The 23041-nt window shown below is 36.5% G+C and overlaps 1 protein-coding gene across 2 annotated transcripts in view; it reads left to right on the top strand.

The window, feature by feature from the left end:
- LOC145668064 (piwi-like protein Siwi) overlaps positions 1–23041 on the top strand; it is a 75450-nt gene that overhangs the window by 3027 nt on the left and 49382 nt on the right. For both annotated transcript variants that reach the window (XM_081735564.1, XM_081735565.1), the window contains exons 2-4: positions 7786–7980; positions 11422–11536; positions 15261–15377. In XM_081735564.1, coding sequence (XP_081591690.1) covers positions 7792–7980; positions 11422–11536; positions 15261–15377 — 421 coding nt within the window. In that variant the 5' untranslated portion in view covers positions 7786–7791. The remainder of the gene's footprint in view (positions 1–7785; positions 7981–11421; positions 11537–15260; positions 15378–23041) is intronic.

Here is a 23041-nt window from a genome sequence, read left to right as displayed (position 1 = left end):
TGGATTAACCGTTTTTTTTTTTTTTTCTCCTCGGGGTTGTCTAGTTCCCTCCCACTTCGTTCGTTCCACCATTTCATTCATTCTCATCACCGTCTCCTTTAGCCCAACCGGCATAAACGTGGGACGTAAAACTTAATTTCATTTTCGTTTCATTTTATTTTTAACGGCTACGTATCCTTTGCAATGTCTTGATGGCAATCTTAGAAGTTTGTGTTCCGCCTCAAGCCACTTTATCTACTTTATATTGTAGGCCTATATACTTGTGTTTAACTTTCTTCGATGTTCGGCAGATCGCATTTCAGCATTTGCGAGTATATGTTGGGAGTTCTCTCTTTAGAGTTCGTCTCTGCTTTGTCTCCCGACTATTGTTTAATTTCCTCAATTTTTGATTTGGGATTCGGAATCTTTTCAACGATAACGTATAGTACGTTGTCCATTACGATTACACCATTTGGGCGTAGTTCCGGAAAAAGATGCAGACCAAGCCTTGGACCTACTACTGACATCTCTTGATAATCCCCATGTCCGTTTTTTGCTCGAAATATTAATTCTGCACAAATCTTTCTTCACGTCCGTGTTGAACAATCAGCCTTCCTCCTTTTTTGACGGTGGTTTACAACCAGTGGTTAATCCTTCAAGAAATGCATGTTTACATCTTTTTATAGTGCTGTCTATTCAAACATAAAATACTGTATGCCTCTCATTGACCCCAGTTCAGGCTTTCCAGTGCTCCTATTTTTTCCTATATATTTGCGTCTCTTCCTATACTCATGTATTTCTTACATTTAAAAGATACCTCGTATATTTTTGTTGCATTGCTACCAGGGTTTTCCCAGTTGGGCCCAGCCCGAAAGAACCCGGTGGGTTTTTTGGGTTGGACCCACCTGAAAAAACCCACCTGGGTTTTTGACCTATTTGTTAGTATATTATTGGTATAAGTAAGGTGATCATATTGTGATTATCAGATTTTAGCCTTTCTTTGGGTGAATTAGAGGCTTTCACGTTAAGGTATACAACAACACTCAGCATAAGACCTTTATAGAGTTCTGAATGCACTAAATGAAGTAAAAACCTTAGCTTGAGATAGTTATAGAACAAATTAATGTATGTGTTATGCTTTTATCCTATTTGAAGTAAAATAAGCAATTTTGTACTTCAGAAAATATTTTCTGTGAGTAGTGTGCTCGTCGACTTGGCGACACCGAGGAACATTATCACTCATACGTTTGACGGGTTTAAGGTCATAGGTGTCGAAAACACAAGTTTCTTCAACTAAAATGTGGTTTTCCAACAATAACAGTTTAGTTAAGTCATTTGTTGCTACTCTTAAAATAAGTATTCTGTATGCTCGGGGTTCCGAAGACTATGTAACGCTTACTATTGCAAGTGCTGAGTTCAAATTTCCGTACTAGTGGAAGTTTTGATGTACACGCCGTGAAACAAGTGCTCGGGAAATTCCCGAATTAAACGCGTAAGGATCGGAAATGACAACAACAAAAATATTTATTTTACGCTAATGAGTCTTCATTCCGGCGAAATTAAAATACCGCTAATTTTACAGTAATTGTGATATCTTCAAATAGATAAAAGATAATTGAAATATGGAACAAGAGCCCTAGACAATATTATTTTGCGTGAGGTACCGTTATCACAAGTCATCTACTGGCTTTCCGTTTTCAGCTGTTTCGAAACGCGAAAATAAATGCCGGTTTTCAAAATGGCTCGAAATCGAAAGCAGATAAGCGAGTCGTGATAACGGTTTCTCATGTAAAATAATATTGTCTAGGGCGCTCTTGTTCCACATTTCGATTATCTTTTATCTATTTGAAAATATCACATAATTACTGTAAAATTAGCGGTATTTTAATTTCGTCGGGATGAAGACTCTTAAGCCTGCCATACGTCCCGTAAAAAAAAAAAAAAAAAAAAACGGGACAGTTCCGTTTTTGAGCGCGTGTCCCGCGTCCCCGTAAATTTAGTCGGGACAGGGAAATATCCCGTATTTTAATTCCGTTCCATTTCTGCTATCAATATCAACTTTTTCGAAAGGCGAAAAACAAAAAAATTCTGACATTGGCTGGGAATCTTGTAATTAGTGAATGAACAGTACGCTGTTGCATGTAACAGTTTCGAGGTAGTTATTACACCATCCTGTTCGACTTGATAGCGAGCGAGGGGGCGCGGTGGCTCAGTGGTAGAGCGTTCACCTCCGGTGCTTGGGGTCCCTGGTTCGGAATTCGGAATCAGACTACTATTTCCGTTGAAATAGTAGTCTGAAGAAGGAAGTGATATACTTCCGAAACTGTTACATTTCTCGTTAATTTATAATAAAGAATACAGACAGCCTTGTAAGAAAGTTACGTTTAATTTATGTTTAAGATGGACACAAGGCCTTTTTATAAAAATATCTATGTTGGACTTTTGGCTTTGGAGGGGCAGAATTGTTTAGCTGTTTAAGTTCGCTGCTTAATTTTCATCGCTTTGCAGGTATATTAACTTTGGTTTATAGAGATTTCTGACCAAAGATCAGTGTTTAATTATCAGTGGTTATATCCAACATTATATCTTGAGTGGGCGCCTTGGTTGAAGGAGGTTAAAGTGGATGTGCGTAGTGCGTTTTGCGGGATATGCTCTAAAAGTTTTTCATTGAGTAATATGGGAGTACAGGCAATTAAAAGCCATGCAAAAGGACCAATACACAGGGAAAGACTGGGGAGTTACACTATAGTAGAAAATCAAAAAGGTGTTGTGGATATGTTTAAGCCAGTTCAAAAACAAAGGTAAGCAACCATCGTAGAAGTCAACAGAATAATTAAAACAACCATCTATAAAAGGCTTAGTTGAAAAAGATGAAGTGACATCTGCAGAAATATTGTGGACAGTGAGACTTGCAGTGAACAGAGGATCGTACAATTCCTGTAAAAATATGTTCTCACATAGTGTAATTGCACAGAATTTTAGCATAGGCCCTTTGAAGTGTAGTAATGTTATTTGTTACGGCCTCACACCATACTTTAGAGACAGTGTTGTGGATGCAGTAAACGTATCAGGATATTGTAGTGTGCTTTGATGAAGCGTCAAATAAGATAGCCCAAAAGGGCAGATGGACATTCATGTGAGGTTTTGGAACGATACAAAGAACATTCTACGAGATACCTTGCGTCAGTTTTTTGAACCTTGCTACAGGTGAAAATCTCTTATCTAAGTTTAAGGAAGGAGTGCCTCTGAAGATTTTGTAAGTCAGTATGGACAGACCTGTGAACTGGAAATTTGTCAAATCGAAAAGAAAAAATTCAGATTGATTCTACAGATCCACAGTTATTAGATTTAGGATCATGTGGTTCATTGTGCATTTCAAACAGGTCATGGAGCTGCAAAGTTGAATGTTAATAGTTTTTTAAAGGGGTTTTAATATTTGTTTAGAGATAGTCCAGCACGACGAGGACACTTGCATCCTCTGGGACTACCATATTTCCTCAAATTTTGTCAGGTACGCTGGGTAGAAAATGCACAGTGCGCAGAAATGGCATTAGAAGTATTACCCCACGTAAAGAAGTGCTTGAATTTAGCTGACATTTCGAGCAGTGTATCAGTGAAACATGTCAAGAGAGCAGTTGACGATTTGTTAAGGTCAGCAAAATTGGCGTTCTTCAAGACCTTGGCAACAGAACTAGAGGAATTTTTAAGAGCACTTCAGTCCTCGAAACTTATGGTACAGTTCTTGTACAACACACCAACCTTGTTAAAAACTTAGTCGATGTGTGAAAGCAGATACTATTAAAAAGTGTGAATCAAATTTCTTTCATTGGATTTGGAAAATTAAGACATTTTGTTGAGGTACAAAGATGTCGATGTTGGACTTGGAGCAAGAAAAGAATTAGCTAAATGTGGAGTTTCTGATCGGCAGAAAGCGGAATTTTCTTTGCAGTGTCAACGATTTCTAGTGGCAACAATCAAAAAGATCTTGAAGCGCAGCCCTTTAAATTATTCCCTTGTTCGTGACGTGCCATCTCCTGATCCAGAAGTTATTTTGAAGGCGCAATATTTGGCTCAGGAGCGAATGAAAACCTGTATTCAGATCCTTCATTCCAGCAATCGGTTGTCAGAAAATGTTGCAGAGAGAGCAGTTCAGTATATGACTGTGTAGGTTGACAAAAGAGGAATACCGTGGATTCCTTGAAAACTTTTGTGAAACTAAAGATGATTTGGGCAAGTCTGCTTAACCCTTAATATACCAAGCCCAAATTACCAACGTAGATTACCAAGTTGAGGTCCTTTAAGGACCTCATGCTTTCTTTTATATTTCTCAATATTTTAGTGTCTAAGGTGACTCAAATTAAGTTCTTTGGGTGTCTAAAAATATATTTAAGGTAAATAATCATAAATGACGTGTTTATTTTAACAGTACTTATTTATTCATTGTTATTTTTACTTTTGTATTTATAAATGTGATTACATATTTTTAGCAAGCGTTTCCTGTCTTTCTTTAGGAACTCTTCCTTTTGCAGTTTCCATCATTGAGGGAATGTCAGGTTTTTTGTTCTCAAAGTTCCTGTCATGGTAATATTGTTCTTCAGTAAAAATTCAACTGTTTGCACCCTTTCAATTTGCCTTGTGTATAGGATCTAAATGCTTATAGGAAATATTTTCACTTGAAGTACAAAAATCGAAATTGCAATAATTAATTGCGAACGTTAGGGGCTGCAGCCGCAAGAACGGTTAACGGATATTAAATACTTACGTACTTCTCCAATACATGTAAAAATTCAGACTTTTAAAAGGTGGGTTTTTTGAGAAAATAGCGTCCAAACATGGCGTCTTAATGAAATTTTCATCTTTTCATCATGCTATAACGTGGGATGTAATAATCAGAAACGTAAGTCCATTACGTTTTCAAGAGAGGTTATGGAGTAGATTTCGATGCTAGAAGCAGATGGTTGATATTGCTCGTGAGGGCAGAAAAAAGTGAAGTTAGCAAAAATTTCACCAAAGTTGGCAACATTGCGAGTGAATTGCACGATTCCTATTGGACCAATAGACGAATTTTGGCCCTCCACCGAAACATACAACTTTATACTCTTCCTGCTATTGCGATTATGTTACTAAGTACACTCGTTTCTCTACAATAATTTTTTTAAAATTTGACATGTTTTTCAGTTTTTCGAGCAATCCGAGAAAAGGGCAGCCATTTTGGAAGGCTGTATATCGAAGAAAAATTTTTTCAGCGAAAAGAAAAAATATGGGTGTAACAATATTGCATGTAGATCCCATATATAAAAAATAAATAAAATCTGAGACTATGATGGGGACCAATTGTGGTTTGCCTGGACGATTTGAAATGGAATCGGTCTACTTCTAACTTTTTAAAACACGCAGATTGAGAGATCAAAATGAACACAGTGATATGAGAACGCGATTTCTAGCTTTTCTTTACAACTGTATTTTAGAGTACAGCTTATTACAAGCTTATTTATATACAAGCTTTCATTGTACATGAAAAAAAAAAAAAAAACGTTTTTAAGGATTTTCTCCTTCCCATAATCGGTCTTACAGTATATCACGAGATGCTTCTCTCTCTCTCTCTCTCTCTCTCTCTCTTTTTTTTTTTTTTTTTTTGTGTGTGTGTGTGTGTGTGTGTGTTTGTGTCAGTTTGTAACGTTTATACTCAGAAAATGTTTCCCCAACATAAACAGTAACACTTCGACAATATTTGTAGACAGAAGCAAGTGTAGTAAAATCTGACCTGAATGTTTTTCCATTGCTTCAATATTTTTGCTGTCGAAGTTTCTGACAAGCATCCATCAATTTCCTTTCTACAGGGCATCCGTGTTTACCCATAACTGATTGGAGCTCGTACTAAACTTCAACTAAAGCTAAGCTTTTACTGAGCAGCATTCCTCGTCTCTTGTTTCTGAATTGATGGATTGAGACGATCTTACAATTGGTTTCTAGCATCAGATTTGTCTTAAAACCTTGGCAATTGTCTTTTTGCTCTGCTGATCGGTTGCTAATAATGTTGGTCCTCCATAAACTAGGCATTCTTTCATCCTCCCACGCAAGAAGCCACCCTGCTGCATACACACAAATGCATTAAAAATGCAAACCAAAACTGTATTTATTGTGTCCTATAAACATACATCTATATAAAATTTACAGAAGCACTAAAATATGCATTAACCTTTGAAATGTACACTTATATACAAAAGAGACACTGACCAAAGCTTAAACCCACTTTATTTTAAATTATAATTTGTAACTGTTTCGGATATCTAGCATATCCTTCTTCAGACACTATCGAAAATAAATGAAAATACAAAATAAATGAAGTTACAAATTATAATTTAAAATAAAGTGGGTTTAAGCTTTGGTCAGTGTCTCTTTTGTTAAAATAATCAAAGTGTCTCTTTTGTTAAAATAATCAATCCAAAGCCATGAATAGTCTTACTTATATACACTATAACACGTCAAATTTGAGCTGTATTGTTGAAAGAAGCCCCTACCGAGTTTAACAGAGATGCATAAAAGCAAACAAAATCCATCTGGAGATGACCACTCAACGATCTTCAAAGATTTTTCTTTGTCTATGCCCTACGTGCATTTTAATTGGCGTAGTGTTTATACTTCAAACTTTCTCGCATATGTTTGTTCCCTGTCTATTGTCACTATTAACGCATTCTTAGTTCCTAGTAACAAATAACAGTACCGGTATGTATGCGATTTCTTTAATTTTCGATACGAACTCGTTGTTTTTTTTTTTTTTTTTTTTTTTTTTTTTTTTTTTTTTAACCTTTGCCTCGTAGCACTGTATTGCTATTTTTATCCTTGTTCTTTTGTTTTTGCTTATTTTCTGTAGACTATTATCTTTCTGGCACGCTCGTTATGAATTTTACACTGACCGATGAAAAGACCTCTGTAGTATAACGCAGCCAATCTCTTATTCTTGTACTTTCATACAGCAAATAACTATCAACGAGCTGCTTCGGTACCTCAGTTTAACACTGGAGACCTGACTGTTGTGCGCGCTCAACATGTCTGTATTGGCGCAGGCCAAGTTACGTTAACCCCCATCAATTTTCAGGCGTAACTTTCTTAGTTTTACTCTCGGTGAGCATTTCGTCAAATTGAACTCCAAAACGGCAAATATTTTTTTTTTCTTTTTTAATCTTTTAAATGACATTGCACGCTCAACGAAGACCTACAGTTTAGATCGTGTTTTTCCACAAATAACTACAAATTAGCTAAATAATAATAATAATTAAAAAAAAGCAAAAATCGGAATGACCTAGAAGATTCTATCCTTCGGAAATTCTAGTAAAGGGAGTGGTTGATATATTGATGAGGTCATTAACTACTCAAAAATCTATATAAGTTTATTTTCACGTGTACAATTTAAGTAGAATGCAGGGATTGATTTTATGCGAATCAGTGGGTACGTTATTTGTATATAAATTAGTATTTTATTGATACATATTGTAGCCATTTGTAATGTTATAGTTCAAATGGAAAATAAACGTCACTAATTCTCTTTCGCACGTCATCAGTCAGTTCGGAAGTTATTTTTAATACCAAGTAATATAACGGTAAGTAAAGTCTTGACTAGCCTTTGCTAGAGATGTATCCAGTTAACTTTTCATATTTCGGCTGGTTCAATTTCCTAACGTAGCAGGACTTGTACGTATTGTGCATTAATTCAATGTGATAGAATCTCTAAATCGAAAATGTATTTAAGTGTGGATTTTCAGTATTTTTTTTATTTTGGTTATATACTGTATTTTTACTTTCCAGTGAAGTATGGATAATCAACCTTCTTCACGTGCGCGTGGACGCGCGAGGGCCCGATCTCGCGGACAACAACCACCTACTGGCCAGCGACCAGGCGGAGGACCTCCGCGACAGGAGCAAACTAGAGCACCCCCTGGTTTTCAGGCTCAGCAGCAGAGGCGTCAAGAGCAAGGGCCGCCAGGGTTTCAGGCTCAACAAGTAAGTGCCCCAAGCGTTAATCGCTCTTCAGTATGGTAATTATGAGAAGTTGAATTAGTTGAAATAATCAATTGTCTTCTCCCATGCCAGAATGAGTGCTGGATTTTTGATGTTGGTGGAAATTGGAGAAATTATCATAGCAATTGGGAATTTTTCTTTCAGTTTATTTGATAATTTGAAAATGTTTGGACAATTTGAAGTGCAGGTTAAAAAGATGACAAATATAGTAGGAAAGTGTTCTTGTTCATAAATAGAAGTTTTTTTAAGTCCATATCTTGTTCAAGTGCAAGCTCAATGAAATTCAATGAAAAATGTGTTGATGGACTGAGAATTTAACACTAGTCTTTGTACCTGTATGCTGATTATGCTGCGTAGTTCCCTTTGTAACCACATATCGCTTAAAATCCATTAGTTTGAGTTATAGCCAAGTCTTATCTACTTACCTTGTAACTGTGATTTGATAAGTTCCCAGAATTGACCCGCAGATAGCAGCAACACCTCCAAACGATATGCTACGAGCTATCTTCCGTTATGACAAATTTGTATTTGTCGTATCTGTGAATGGTAGGGTTTAAAGAGGCCACAGGTGTCTCATGGGAGAACTTCATCTCTGGCAAGTTGGATCCCTGCTTCAATTCCAGTTCCCGCCAAGTTGGTCCTGAGGTGGATAAAAACTGTTCATGAGTTTTCTCAGGGTTTTCCTATTTTCTTCCACTTTTGTCATTCCGCCATTATCATAAGTATCCCATACACTTAGTACATATTCATGGGGTATTAAACTTGGTATCTTTTTTTAAAGGTAATTGTGTAATTTCAGTGCGTGCATGTTTGTTTTTAGTCACATTTTGAGCCCCACACGCCATTAAATATTCGATGAAGAGATGTATTAACCCTTCGTAAGTGTGGCACGGTCTCAGATTCCGGATGGTGTTTTTTCGCAACAGGTGATGCGACTTCTCAGTACCTTTCTCTCCCGCAACGTCCTTCAATTTCGGTGTATATTTCATTTACGGCTCAAAAAGTTATTTTTACGGTCAATAGTTGAAATGATCATAGTTACATAGTGATAAAGGTTATGGTAATATAATACAACCATATTTAGCGTCCCCATAGCAGAACATGTCGCGATCTGTGATGTGATCGCAGAAAATTTGTCGCGCCTGTGCAGAAAAATTGCCAGAGGAAAAAAAAAAAAAAAAAAAAAAAAAACTCCAACAGAAAAGTATAAAAACACGCCTGCTATATGTAGATGTCTTCAATGCACGGACGACTCGCATAAATATAGTTTGAACTTACTTTTTTTTTTAATACGTCGCGTAAAGTGGATTTTTAACAATCATAAGTGTTTGTTCTGCTGAAAGTGACTATTGATGTTATTTTCTATTTTCTTTACAAAACGAAAGTGACATGTCATGAAGATTATAACATTTATGTAATTGAGTTACCTAATGGGAAAATGTGAGGACTCGATCTGGACATTATCGGACTTCGAGGTATATTGTAATCCATCCATCTTCTAATCAAATTTTAGTTTCTGCTGTTTGGCGGGCAAGTGCGTGTTTGGGACTTTGCAGAATTGATTAGACAATTTGACTTGCCAGTCGGGATTTCGACGGAAGTTCTATGCAGCTGAAACGTGAAACGTGCTTTTTTGTGCTCGTATAGTTCAAAATACTTTGTTTTATTTTGGAATTCCTGCAGAAAATTTGACTTACAAAAGCTCATAGCAGAAAGACAAAGTTCTGCCATCGGGTTTAGCGTTAACGAGAAAGAGTTCTGTTGTATGATTGACGTTGTGTCTAGCGCAGGTTCTTTTTCTTCAAATAAAGTAGAATCTCACTTTGGTAGAAGTTACGAAAAAACAAAAGTTTTACAAGTTCCACAACAAATAATAACAAAGTGTTACTGTTCCTTGAATAGAATTATTGAAGTTCCACTTTAGTTTATAAAACACCAGATACAATAAAATACAAGAATATACGAATGGTATACGGAGATATGTATGCAAAAAAGACCGTGATGTTAATAATAGTACGTGAATTCTCCCGGAATGTGCCAAGCCTTGTATTGTAACTACAACATAAAACAATCGTAAGCACAAAGATCAAACCATCACATGAGTTTAGGTCGACACGTGGACGCACGTGGAGACCTGTCATACAGACTTCGAAATTGGACTTAGTAATCCAGGCTCTCACTGCGTGATGAACACGCACGTACATTATCATACTTCCTTAAAAGAAACCATTACAAAAGAGTATTTTTAAAATACGTACAGCATCATCACACATGTGACCCTTCAGCAGGGTTTGCCCAAGTGGGCCCAGCCCGAAAAAGCCAGCGGTGATTTCTGTATTTCATACTAGAAAGGTACTTGAAGAGTCAGTAACTTAGTAGCATGCAAGGGTAAGCTGAAATGTTGAGGTATCTCAGACGAATAGAACCTAATCAATTAAAATAACAGTATTTTAAAAATATATGTACTGTACAGGCAAAAATAAATCGAAAAAAGTTAATTCTATTATCCAATGCTTGTAAAGTATCAGTGGAAAATGCATATGCGTGGAAAGAGCCTACATGTGAGCTCTGATTTTAAAGCAAATTCGTTTGATAAACCTCGTGTGAATGGTGTTTTAATGAAAATTTCATTAAGCGAATTAGTTTCGGATCATTGTTTGACACTTTCAGTCTTGTGCGTTTTTGTTTATAAACCTTGGTGAAAATGTGTACTTGAACATTATCGGATTTCGCTTATGAAGGAAGCATCGTATAAGAGCTTCGTTTACTCAAAGGGAGAAGTACTTCATTTATTCTTTAGGAGCTGAGTAATCTATCGAATCACTGATACAGCAAGAGTGTGTGCAAATAGACATTTGCATTGCGTGAAGAATTACCTTTCTAGTCCTACAATATTTGTAGGATTACAGAAGTGCTACTGCTCTGTTACTCGAACCTGATCTGTGTCTTACCATGGTGTTCTAATCACTGCTTCCGGTCACTTCCCGTACCAGTGGATTGTAGTTGACAAGTGTCCATAATTTTGAACAGCCAGTAATCGTGGAAACTAAAAGCACTATAGATTTTTATCTTGACGGTAGAATTCCTTTTCTAAGTCTTCAGTACTAATCTTTTCTAATACTGCCGTAAGTTTGACATTGCAACAGTTCGAATGATTCATATGGATAATAGAAGGGCGGTACAGGACGGTATGTTTAAACTTTAATGACACTGATTCTTAGTTCTTGTTTCCTTCTTCGCGTGTTGCCGCTTGGTTGTATAATGATATTAGTAAAGTACATCTTGTTATGGTACATAATTGTATTGTAGCACATGTAATATTTGAATGTCCCTAGTCTGATACACCTAGCAGTTACGTACCAGATCTATTAAAACTGTTTTTATAGAAGGAAAACTAATCCATAACCTTTGATTTGATTTCAGCCTGCTCCGTCAGCTCCTGTAAGTGGGCGTGCTACACACAGAGTTGGAGCGCGACCGGATCCTGGCGCCTCTGGAGATGAACTCTCTGGAAGAATGCAGAGAATGCAGATTAGTGGTAAAGACATTAATTGCTATTTGTTATCAATTTAGATATTTCGCATGGTAGTTAAATATGTTCTCTGGATCGATTTCAGAGCAAAAATATAAAAAAATAAAAAATTGTTGCGAAAAATCGTAAAGTTGCCGGGAACACTAATAATTCGTTAGTGATGTTTGCGGACAGTATATAACGGTGCGAATGTGGGCGCTAGCTAGCGATTCCAAACATTGCCTACATACCATACTACTGTTTTTTTGTTATACACCACTACATATTTCGTATGGTTTGTAAAATTATCTATGTATTACAGTGCAGTATTTTACTACAGTGATGATTTTTTCTACTTTACTACAGTATAACATTCATAGCTTTTTTCCTTTTTCCCGATTATCCTAATTTTATCTGGATCGAGTCCGGTCCCAGTTAGTATGATCAGCGCTCTAGTGCATCACAGAAACTAAAGAAAGAATTGTCGCCCAAGTTACATAAGAAATATACTCCCAACCCTGTCTACGTGATTTAGGTCTATCGAAAGACCTGCAGTGTAGTATGCTCCAAACAATCCAGTGATTTCTGGAAAGTAATAGTTTTCAAGCTTAGAAGTTTCAGATAGGGGAAACAATCCTTGTGTTGAGGAAAATAGGAAAACATGTAAAAGAATTCATATATGGTTGTTTACAGTTCTCTTACTAGTAGTTGTCTTGTTGTCTTGTTATAGTGAATTAAATTATTAAAAATTTGTTCTACCCACAAGTTCTATCAGTGCTCAAGCACTGAAACTGAATTCAGTGTGAACAATGAAAAGTGATTTTGGAATACGAAGCAGCTTTCTTCCAGAAAATTGTGGGTGGGGGACAAATAAAAATGTGAGGGGCTGCACTAGTGACTGATCACAATTTAATTAATCTGAGTTCCGGATTGAGCTGTTGGCAAACTCGTGGGGGTCTGGAAGTATACGTAAGGGAAACACTGAATACAACAGACTGGATTAGTGCTATATTGCTTTGAAATGAAATGGAACCTTTAGTTTAATATATCTTACAAATATGCATCGAACGCTAAAGGAAAGCTTCGTGCATTAGTGAAGAAAGTGAATTCTGGGAGTACTGGATAGAGAAAGTAGAATGGAATGTAAGAACTTTAGAATATCTACGTATACTATGTTCAACACACATGGTGTGACCTAGAAGAACCATTGACCTTGTAACTCAATGAGTTCATGATTGAGTCGTATCTATGTTATGGCAGGAATAGGCACTTCCAATCCCGACATCAAGACAAACTTCATGATTTTCGCCAGTGCTGACAACGAGATGAGATGAGATGATTTCTCGTTTCGAAAGTGTCGTGAAAATTTTTGTTCCGAAAAGGTTTCAAAACTAAAGTTAACGAGATACGAAGTAGAACAGAGTGAATGAATTATTTCGTTCATAGTGAAATAAGTATTACATAATTTCCTTCCTTTTATGGGAGTGAAAAAAAAAACGAAGTTTCGAAACTTTCTTTTTTGGTTGTTCAAACTTGAAACGTCAAAGGAAGAGGGAAGGTTTTATTTTGTTCTCTTCGTGATATAGTGTGACAACTTATCCTTTATTGAGGTGATCAGGAAAATTACTCAATCGCCTGTAGGAAGATTATCACATCAAGTACATTGCACTTGTGCTTGGTACGCCTTGCGGGCAGGGTTGGGCTTATTTTTCGTGAGACTTGGTAGAAAGAAACTCAGGGTGTCTATCGGTCACGAATGTCACGAAATCAGAAAACGGTCATGAAAGTCACGAAATTTAGCTTTTGGGTCACGATTTTTTTTAACTGTACAAATGTAAGTACAGATTGGAAAATTTTGTTCTATAAAACGTCAAAATTCACCACCAAAAATGTCTGTGGTCAGCTTTAAACGCTACCAAATCGCAAGCAAAGTACGTTTCTATCGCATGGATGAAAATTCGACCTAATTCGCTCTTGCAAACGTTAGGAAATTTTATGATTTGGTAAAGAAAAGGTCACGAAAAAGTCACGAAATTTCATTTTGGAATTTTAGTAACCCTGAAACTAGTTTTTGTACATCTTACATTCGGGGTCTCTGGGTATGATTTTGTCCTAAATTCTTTCACAAAAAGTGGGGGGCGCGGTGGCTCAGTGGTAGAGCGTTCACCTCTGGTGCTTGGGGTCCCGGGTTCGATCCCAGCCCCCGCCAAGTGAACTTTGTGGTGGACAAACATCGTGCTCGTGGGGTTTCTCGGGGTTCTCCCGTTTCCTCCCACTTTCTTCATTCCACCCTTTCACTCATCTCTCATTATCACCGTCTCCTTTAGCCTAACTAGCATAACCGTGGGACGTAAAACTTAAAGATTTCATTTCTTTCACAAAAAGCGTCAATCCTTCGATGGCAAATGTTCTTGATTGACAAATACTTAATAGTGAGTGTTGAGAAATTTAGATATGTAAAATTTACAGGCTTTCCAAAGTTCCTATATTTCCTATTTTTTACTTTATATTTGCGTCTCTTCCTATAAACTCCTATCTTTCCTACATTTTAACGAAACTATCTATTTTTGTGACATTGCTACTTCCACTTGTGAAAATAACATTAGGAGATAGTGTGGGTGGTTGGAGAGTCTGTTTCCACAGTAGGGTGGTTAAATGGTTGAATGGAGAAGACTTGTTTCGTCCTTTCCTGTTTATTGCCTAAAAATAATTACATCAAACAGTATACAGTTAACGCAAAGTTCATACACCTACAAAATGGAATAAGAAATAAACTAGTTTCGTCATATTTATTAAAAAGTTCTATGGAGTAGTGATTTTGAAGACCTATAAATAATTTATTTAGGCGTATCAGTTCTGTGTGCAATTGTGTATTTAGATACTTAACAAACCAACTCTTTGTATCATGTGTTTTGTGATTTTTTAAATGAATTTTTTATTGATTTTTACAACTTACGTGTATTATTGAAAAGGATCTTGCAATATTCACATCTTGGAGACTTATACTTACAAACACTGATTTTCTGATGCAGATCCTTTTTACAGTGTCCTTATGTCGTTGCCTTAGTAATGATGAGCTACGTACGAAAACACAAAGAAACTCGTATAAAATTTTGCAACGAGATAATTACCCATTTAGTTATATTTAGAGTAGAATGTGTGTTCATGTAACAATTGGTGTAAATTCCATGTATTTTTTTTTTTTAAATTTAATTTCTACCTATTGGATAATTGAAATGTTCCTTTCTCACAGCTTCACAAAACCTCCTATATTTTTTCGCCATGATTTCCTATATTTTTTCCATTAGCATTGGAAAGCCTGAATTTAAGTGGGGAATTACGTTATTGAAACGAATGTGGAATATTAAAAGTAATAGTAGAATAGTAGTAGTAGTAGTAGTAGTAGTAGAAGTATTAGTAATTGAAATACTTCTAAAAGTGTAGTAGGGTTATTTATTTCCTTTATTTTTGTTTGTTTTATTTTGTAATTTAAGACTACAATCTTGATAGAAGCTTTTAACACAGCGGTACTTACTCCTGTAACTAAAAATTAGTTCTAGTTACAAAAAATACTAATGTCGGACCTTACCTTTCATTATTGAAATACGTGACATATCAGAGGGCATTATTTTAACATCTGTAGAAAGCAATAGGTCCAGATTACGAAGAACTCTGTAAAGCATTAATAGAAATCACATGTAAGGAAGATAGGGTAGTGAATATACTCTTAGGCTTCTTTTCAATGTTTCAGGCCCAGTAGGAGGCGGTGGTGATGTACCTGTTTCCGGGCGTGGGGCCATGCGAGGAAGGCGACCAATACCAACTGAAATAATTCGAACTAAACCAGAACAGATAGATTCAAAGAAAGGTGAGTAGAACGTTAGGTGCACTGCTTAGAAGCGAAATGAGTAATATTAGAAGTGATAAATTAGTTGGAGCAAATTTCATTCGTAATGTCTATTTGGTTTTAGTTTTTTAAACTCAAAAATACATGAACTATGTGAACGGGTGCTACTCTAGTGTGCGGACCATTTAACTGTCTATGAATAGAATTCGTTCCTTTGCTCAGTTTATTACTTACAGTATATAATAAGCAAAGCCGGTATAATGGACAATATTTGTGGAATATGAGGCCAAATGGGCTTTTTTCGTCAAGTGTTTTCGGATGTATTTACTTCTATCTGCGAATCCTAGTAGGATCCATTCTCTCCTACCGTTTTCTGCAAAACAATGTCGTTCCACTTGTGTCAAATGTAACTGCTCTTGCGTGAATGGCTATTACACAGATACTATTTGGCGTTCATAGGATGTTGTATGTGGATGACTTACTTACTGTTGCTTTTTTGATTTTCATGCTCCTGCTAAACAGGTAAAACTCTGGAGATGCTTCTACACTGATAAACGACCACTGGATTTGGCTTTCCCTCAAGACTATCTATTTTTGTCATTTACGTCACTGTACATATCCTCTAGATTTTTATCTAGGTCGTACACTCCTTATTTGTTATCATCCGACTTCTTGGCCTTTAGTTTCATCACAGGCTCTTTTGGGCAGTCCACCTGCAGGATATAAAATATCGCTGTTTACGATACTGCTGAAAGTATCTCAAGAAGTATGGAACATGGTCCCATAACTTTAGTAGCCTTCGCTTGGACTATGGATAGGTTATATATGGATCCACCAGACAGCACATTACGCGAAATGAACCAGTTCACAATCTTGGCATACGTTTGATGACTGGTGTATTCCGTACCAGTCCTATTCCCAGTTTGTATGTTTAAACTTTAACGGACTCTTTCACTCAACTCAGGTAACGGGTAATGCTCTAAAATTTTGCTCATCTGAAGTCAATGTCTTACCATCTTTCATCTTGTACACTTGAAGCTGAAGGGTACTGCCAACATTATCAGGCACGACCCAACGCAAATATACCTTTTCGTATTCATGCTCTAGAACTCTTGAATGACGCAGTAGAAGTCGTTTAGCCACACCCCCAGGGAGGATATTTCTTTTAGCTATTTCTTCGCATCTGGTACAATATAAAAAACCTAGCACCAGTCCTAACGAATTTCAACCAGTCAAATAATTTGTGCACCTATGGCTATTTTCCCAAAGGAACAGTGTATTTTGGGGGTGGCCACGATGGGAGAAATGTGTTGACTCAGCGATTATGTTGAAAAGTAGCTTTGATGTGAGTCTTCGTTGTATATATTCCAGGGTGTCTACCGATCACGAAAGTCATGGAAAAGTCACAAAATCAGAAAACGGCCATGAAAGTCAAGAAATTTTGCTTTTGGGTCACGATTTTTTTCCATCTGTACAAATATAAGTATAAACTGGAAAATATTATTGTATAAAACGTCAAAATTCACCACCAAAAGTTTCTACGGTCGGCTTTAGACACTACCAAATCTCAAGCAAAGCACGCTTATATCATGCATGAAAATTTGGCCCAATTCGTACCCAAATTTGCTCTGGAAAATGTTACTAAATTTTATGGTTTTCGAAAGAAAAGGTCACGGAATTTCATTTTAGAATTTTAGTAGACGCCCCGTATTCTTTCGTTATCTATTACATTTCTACATTAATAGTTGTGCGTTATTGATCCACCCTTGTAACTGATACTTAACCCCTTCAGTGCGTAATTTTCAGATTCGAACCGCTGTAAAAAGTGTAGTAGGTGGGTTTTTTTTTTTTTTTTTTTTTTTTAAACTTTAGAATTTGTTACCTTTTAATAACTTTTGAACCTCTCAAGCAATCACAATGAAATTTTCGGCATTATGATCTTTGTTGCTGCTAATTAGCTACTATAACTTGTCATTGTCGTATTTATGGTTATCATCATCATATGGTTAGGTTACACAAAATTTGAGAATTCCTCAACAGATTAAGCCCAATTTTTCTGTGTGGTCTCTTGGGGTTCCTAGGTGAGCGCAAACTCGCTAAATATTGTCGGCAAAAACATTACTCATACTATGGGCAAGAATATTCGCCATACGCAATACAAAATAGCCAAAGGAAAATGAAAGCGTATATATACGCCATCCGCACAGGAGGTGAGTTTTGAAGACACGAGTTAACTCGCTACCCACACTGAAGGGGTTAATTGGGTGTTAATGATGTTAGTGTGTAGTTGGTCTGCTTTGGAACAATATGATCAGTTACCAGCTCTAACGTTGTAGCTTCAGTGTTTCTAATGAAACAAGGTATAACTGTTGTTGAAAATCGGTGCTAACAGCGAAAGCATTTATAACGGATTCGTGAAAATGGGGCACATTCAGTCTGTTTGGTATGTGTGATTGTTGCGCTAATTGGAGGACCACTGTTTAGTTATAAACTGAATTGTATTTCCATTGAGGGTCTTCCACGGATACGCGATTCGAATAATAATCGTATTTAATTTATTATATACATAATACGTTGAGTAACAGCTATAGATCAATTGGAAGGGTAAGGGGAAAAAAGGAATGTCACAAAACTGCATTTTCGGTGTGAAAACTGCGATTTAATATTGAAAACCGCGTAAGAAGAAAAGGTTAGTTACATATTTGGCCCCTTTTTACATGGACATTTTTACATCTCCGTATGCATGGTATACAGTCAAATAGTACCAAGAGTAGCCGAGTAGCCAACAGATAAGACAAAGCACTCGAAAAAGCACATACATGGCCATTCCTTGTTTTTTTCCCCTTACCCTTCAATTTGAGAAATATATGAATATTAATTGTAGAATAATAAAATTAACTAAATATGTAACTTGAATCTATTGTTACACTTGATCGCTTGCTTGTTTTCTAATTCAAACACGAAATGGATGTGATACGTGCACATTGTCTTGCACTACCGCTCTTGAATGCCGAGTAAACATGTACGCTGATTGTTCTTGATAACCAATTGTTGTATTGCAAGGTGCATAATGAGAAATTAGATTGTCTATATTGAAATGTTAATTTTACGCAGTGCACAAGGCCACCCGTGCACTGTCCATCTTCTCTGCTCACTTCTGTTTCTCGCGACGAATCCTCTTCGCGCAGTGAGGACACTTCTCCCCTTCGAAACGATAATCCTTTAGGGTGAAAGTTGGAAACTGCGATTAAGAAAAAATGCATTCCAATGCCATCTTTGGCCAAAGAAAACACTATTTTGGTAGGGAAATAAGAAAATACTGACACCAACCATAGCTTAATCGGTGGCAGTTTCAGAACTGCAATATAAGTATGTTGCAAAACGTTATGTACTGTCTGGTCAAAAGTTCTGTCTTAAGTTTAGCAGACCAGAAAAATGAAACGAAATGTGGAAAGAAGGTAATGCAGTATGTACACTCATGTCCAGAATGATTGTCGCATATCTGTCTTTATGTAAGAATATAATTTGATAATTTTTGCAAGGTACTTTTAATACTGTTACTATGTGTATAATCGGGAAATGTATATTTGTGGTAAATTTCATAGGAAAAGAATTATAAACACGAAAATTAGAATGACTGAAACAAAATGTTGCTGAATGGACAAGAAAGTTTTATTTTAGTTTTATTCTTATTTACTGCTATTTTCACATGAAATTTTCCACATACATGTCTTTGCCGATTATATACACACTAACCTTATAAGAAATACTGAGCGAATTCGTTATCAATTTATATTCCTAACTAACTCTATGGCCTATGGAACCCGGAGGTTCAATGCCGCGTTCACAAAAGCTCTCCACTGACTTCTATCCTTAGCTAACTGCATCCAGTTTCTACATTGTATTCCTATCTCTGCGATATCCATCATAATATTGTCCTCCCATTTGCACCTACGTCTTCCTAATGGTCGTTTTCCGATTGGTCTTCCAGTCAAGACTTTGAAAGCGTTTCTACTTTCTTCCATTGTAGCTACATGACCTGCCCACCTAAGCCTCCTTGACTTGACGACCCTAACAATGCTGGGTTAACCGTATAAATTATGTATTTCCTCGTTATGAAGTTTCCGCCATTCCCATTCTTCTTGGGTCCGAATATTGGATCTCAGGATCTTGTTCTCAACTACTTTCAGTCTATGTTCTTCCCTCTTGAGTAAGCGACCATGTTTCGCAACCATACAGAACAACATGCATTATAGTTTTATATATTTTAAGCTTCAAATTCCTTGACAGAATTCGCGACATGAGATTTTGAACCGAATAGTAACACGAATTCCCTGCTTTTAGTCGACATTTAATTTCTTCGTGAATATGATTTATATTCCTACAACATATTTATAGACATGCGACAATAATTTTGGACATGATTGTATATGGGTAAGTTTAGAATCAATGGGTACATAAGTTATTCAAAAACGGTGCGACCCATCATCAGTGACAGCACGCATTACATTCGTGTGTCAGCTACTGATTTCATTGTAGCAAACTTCGTAATCATGTGATGTTAAGCACACACTTGTCCAAGTAGGACCAGATCTTGTTTTCTTAACTACTGGACGAGGGCCATTTTTCGGTGGTGATGGACGCAGTTTTGTTGCGACTAAACCACTCGTGCATAGTCTTCGCCTTGTGGGCTGTTGTTGTCCCGTTTGAACACTCAGAACTTCTGATTATAGTAGTGACAAGGTGTTTAACCGCCTTATCAAGAGTGTCCTCTTGATACACTATGACCCCGTTTACATATTTTTGGCAAAAGTGGACGTTAGTAGGACCCAGGTACGATACTCCCAGCCAAACTATTACTGATGGAGGGTGATAGCCTCACTGGATTTATGGAACTTGCTACATGATGCAGTACTGGTTGTAGCATATATTTTATTATATCTGAGATGTTAAACTAAAATTTTTCTCATCTGTAAACAAAATTGTCAATACTTATCTGCGTACTGCTGCAGGAGTAACTTACATATCCCACATCGCATTCTTATCAAGCGCTAATTTAACTACTACCCTGTCCTGCAGTCCTAGGTCTTCACTGATCTCCCTTTTCATTGATGATAGCGACATGTTCATTTGCAGTAGGGTTTGCCCAAGTGGACCCAGCCCGAAAAAAAACTCAGCGGGTTTTTTCGGGTTGGACCCACCTGAAAAAATCCAGCTGGGTTTTTGACCTTTCTTTTAGTATATTATTGGTATAACTAAGGTGATCACATTGAAAGTTATTTTTATCAGATTTTGAACTTCCTTTGGGCGAATTATATGCTTTCATGTTACGGTAGTCAACAACATTCAACACAAGACCTTTATGAAGTTCTGAATGCACTGAATGAATGAATTTTAAAAAACTCAGCTTGAGATAATAATAGAACAAATTAATGTGTGGATTATGCTTATAGCCTATTTGAAGTAAAATAAACAATTTTGTATTTTAGAAAATACTTCCCGTGAATAGTGTGCTTCCTGACTCGGTGCCGCCGAGGAACGTTATTTCTCATACGTTGACAGGTTTAAGATCATAGGTGCCGGTGCTAACAGTAAATATGTAAATACATTAGTAAAACTATTAGTATTATTTCTTACCTTTCACGGTAACAAAAGTATTCAGTAAAATTTAGTTTTCCAATGACAGTTCAGCTCAGTCATTTGTTGCAACCATCAAATAAGCACACAGAAAAATCCGCTCTCCGGACAGCGGTATATTATAAAACTATATGGTATCCTCTTGCTTACTATAGAAATCAGTACGGAGGATACGTTATCCGTATGCTACATAGGCACTGCCCTTAGGTGTTACATCATGCCGTTGCAGGATGTCTAACATATTAGTTTTCTGTATATCACATGCATATACTTACGTTACCTTCGTCAGCTATAAGTTTTATACGTCCATTTGTATGCGAGATCCTGACCACCTATATTGTTCCATACAGAAAGTACGTATAGATGAAACACTTATACAGAAAGTATTATAAAACATGGGTTTTCAGTTATGCGTCTGCTGTATGTTAAGTCCAAAACCTACAGGAATTACGCATGTAACCTATCTTTTTAAGTACGCCACCTACATTTTTTTCCTCAGTGCATTCTGTAGAATCAACACCAGCAATAGCGTAAAAATTCTCGTCAAAATTAACCTTAATGCTCGGAGCTCCCAAGATTACGTAACGCTTACTATTTTAAGTGCTGAATTCAAACTTTAGTATTAATTTAAGTTTCGATGTACAGTAAAGCAAGCTGCATTTTCAAGGAAAACCCGTCGTGAAAGAAGTGATCGGGAAATTCCCGCAATTGAACCCACAAGACATCGGAAGTGAATACTTCAACGATAAAATTATTTATTTTACGCTGGAAGATATTTAATTTCATTTATGACACTTTGAAATATTTACTTTATAAAATATGATTTATAGGCCTATCTTTGTTAATTGTTTCAAATTAATTTTCGGGAAAGAACCGTCTTGCAACAAGTGCTCGAGAAATTCCCGTAATTGCACGCACAAAGCATCGAAAGTGAACTTCAACAATAAAGCAATTTACTTTACGTTGAAAAATATTTATTTCATATAAGACATTTTGATGAATTATGGCTTAAATTAATATAGCTATTTGGTATTCATATTTGGCGAACGTCACAGGCTCCTGGGATGACTCGATCTACATTTGTTCGCTTGTGTACCTGTACCACACAGTGTTCAACCTTTGGTATTTTAAATTTCAGGATACAAACTGGAGACACTCTAAATTTTCTGTATAGATTTTTTCGGCATACCAACGTAAAATTACAAAATGGCGCTTTTTTTTTTCTTTCTTCAAAATAGCGGATATCAACGCTACAAAGGGCAGTTTTCGGTATTTCAAGTTAAAATTTTCCAAGTAGAAGCACGAGAGATTAAATTAGTTGTATATATTTTGGCGGCATAAAATTTTAAAATGCGGGTATCAGTGCTATCAGCAATTTTTTGACTTTTTTTAAGTTGAATTTTTGAGGATTGGAGCACAAGACATTCTAAATTTACTGTATAGATTTTTTCGGTTATCCAATATAAAATTTCAAAACGGCGGGCATTTTTTCAAGCCATTTGAATAGAAAATTGTTGCAAGTGCTGACAATGACAATTATGAAATGTAAAACATATTTTAACATTTTTACCCCGAAGACATTGAAATAAATAAATAAATAATAATAATAAAAAAAAATATCCGTTTTTTTTTTTTTTTTTTTTTTTAAATCCTGATTTGCAGGGCCATGAGTTTGTTTTGCGGACCGGATTTCGAGTGATTTTTGCCTTGCTTTGACACCTAGCGGAGGCAGGTCCACTAGTTCGAGGCTCATCCTCGACAGACGACTTCATTATTTTGCTATATGGTACGATAAACTAATCTGTGTAAGGTTCAGTTGAAGGGTGTCCGCCTTGTGTAGGACCAGAACAGCAACACTTGTCTTCCTTTCCTCTCTGCAAGAAACAAAGTACAACAATTGTGGTGTAAGTTCAATCGACATTAGTGTTTCACAGCAATTCTAGATTATTTTTGTACATCATTTCTAACCACTAGCGTTTTTCGTACATGTTTTGACGAACAGCTTTTGACCAGACTTGTGTACTCAAATTTGAAGAGCAGTAACAAGT

Source organism: Thermobia domestica, chromosome 13, assembly GCF_964235325.1.
Source record: "Thermobia domestica chromosome 13, izTheDome1.hap1.1, whole genome shotgun sequence".
NCBI classification, from domain to species: Eukaryota; Metazoa; Arthropoda; class Insecta; order Zygentoma; family Lepismatidae; genus Thermobia; species Thermobia domestica.
The sequence above is the reverse complement of the archived record's forward strand: the minus strand, read 5'-3'. Positions and strand labels throughout refer to the sequence as shown.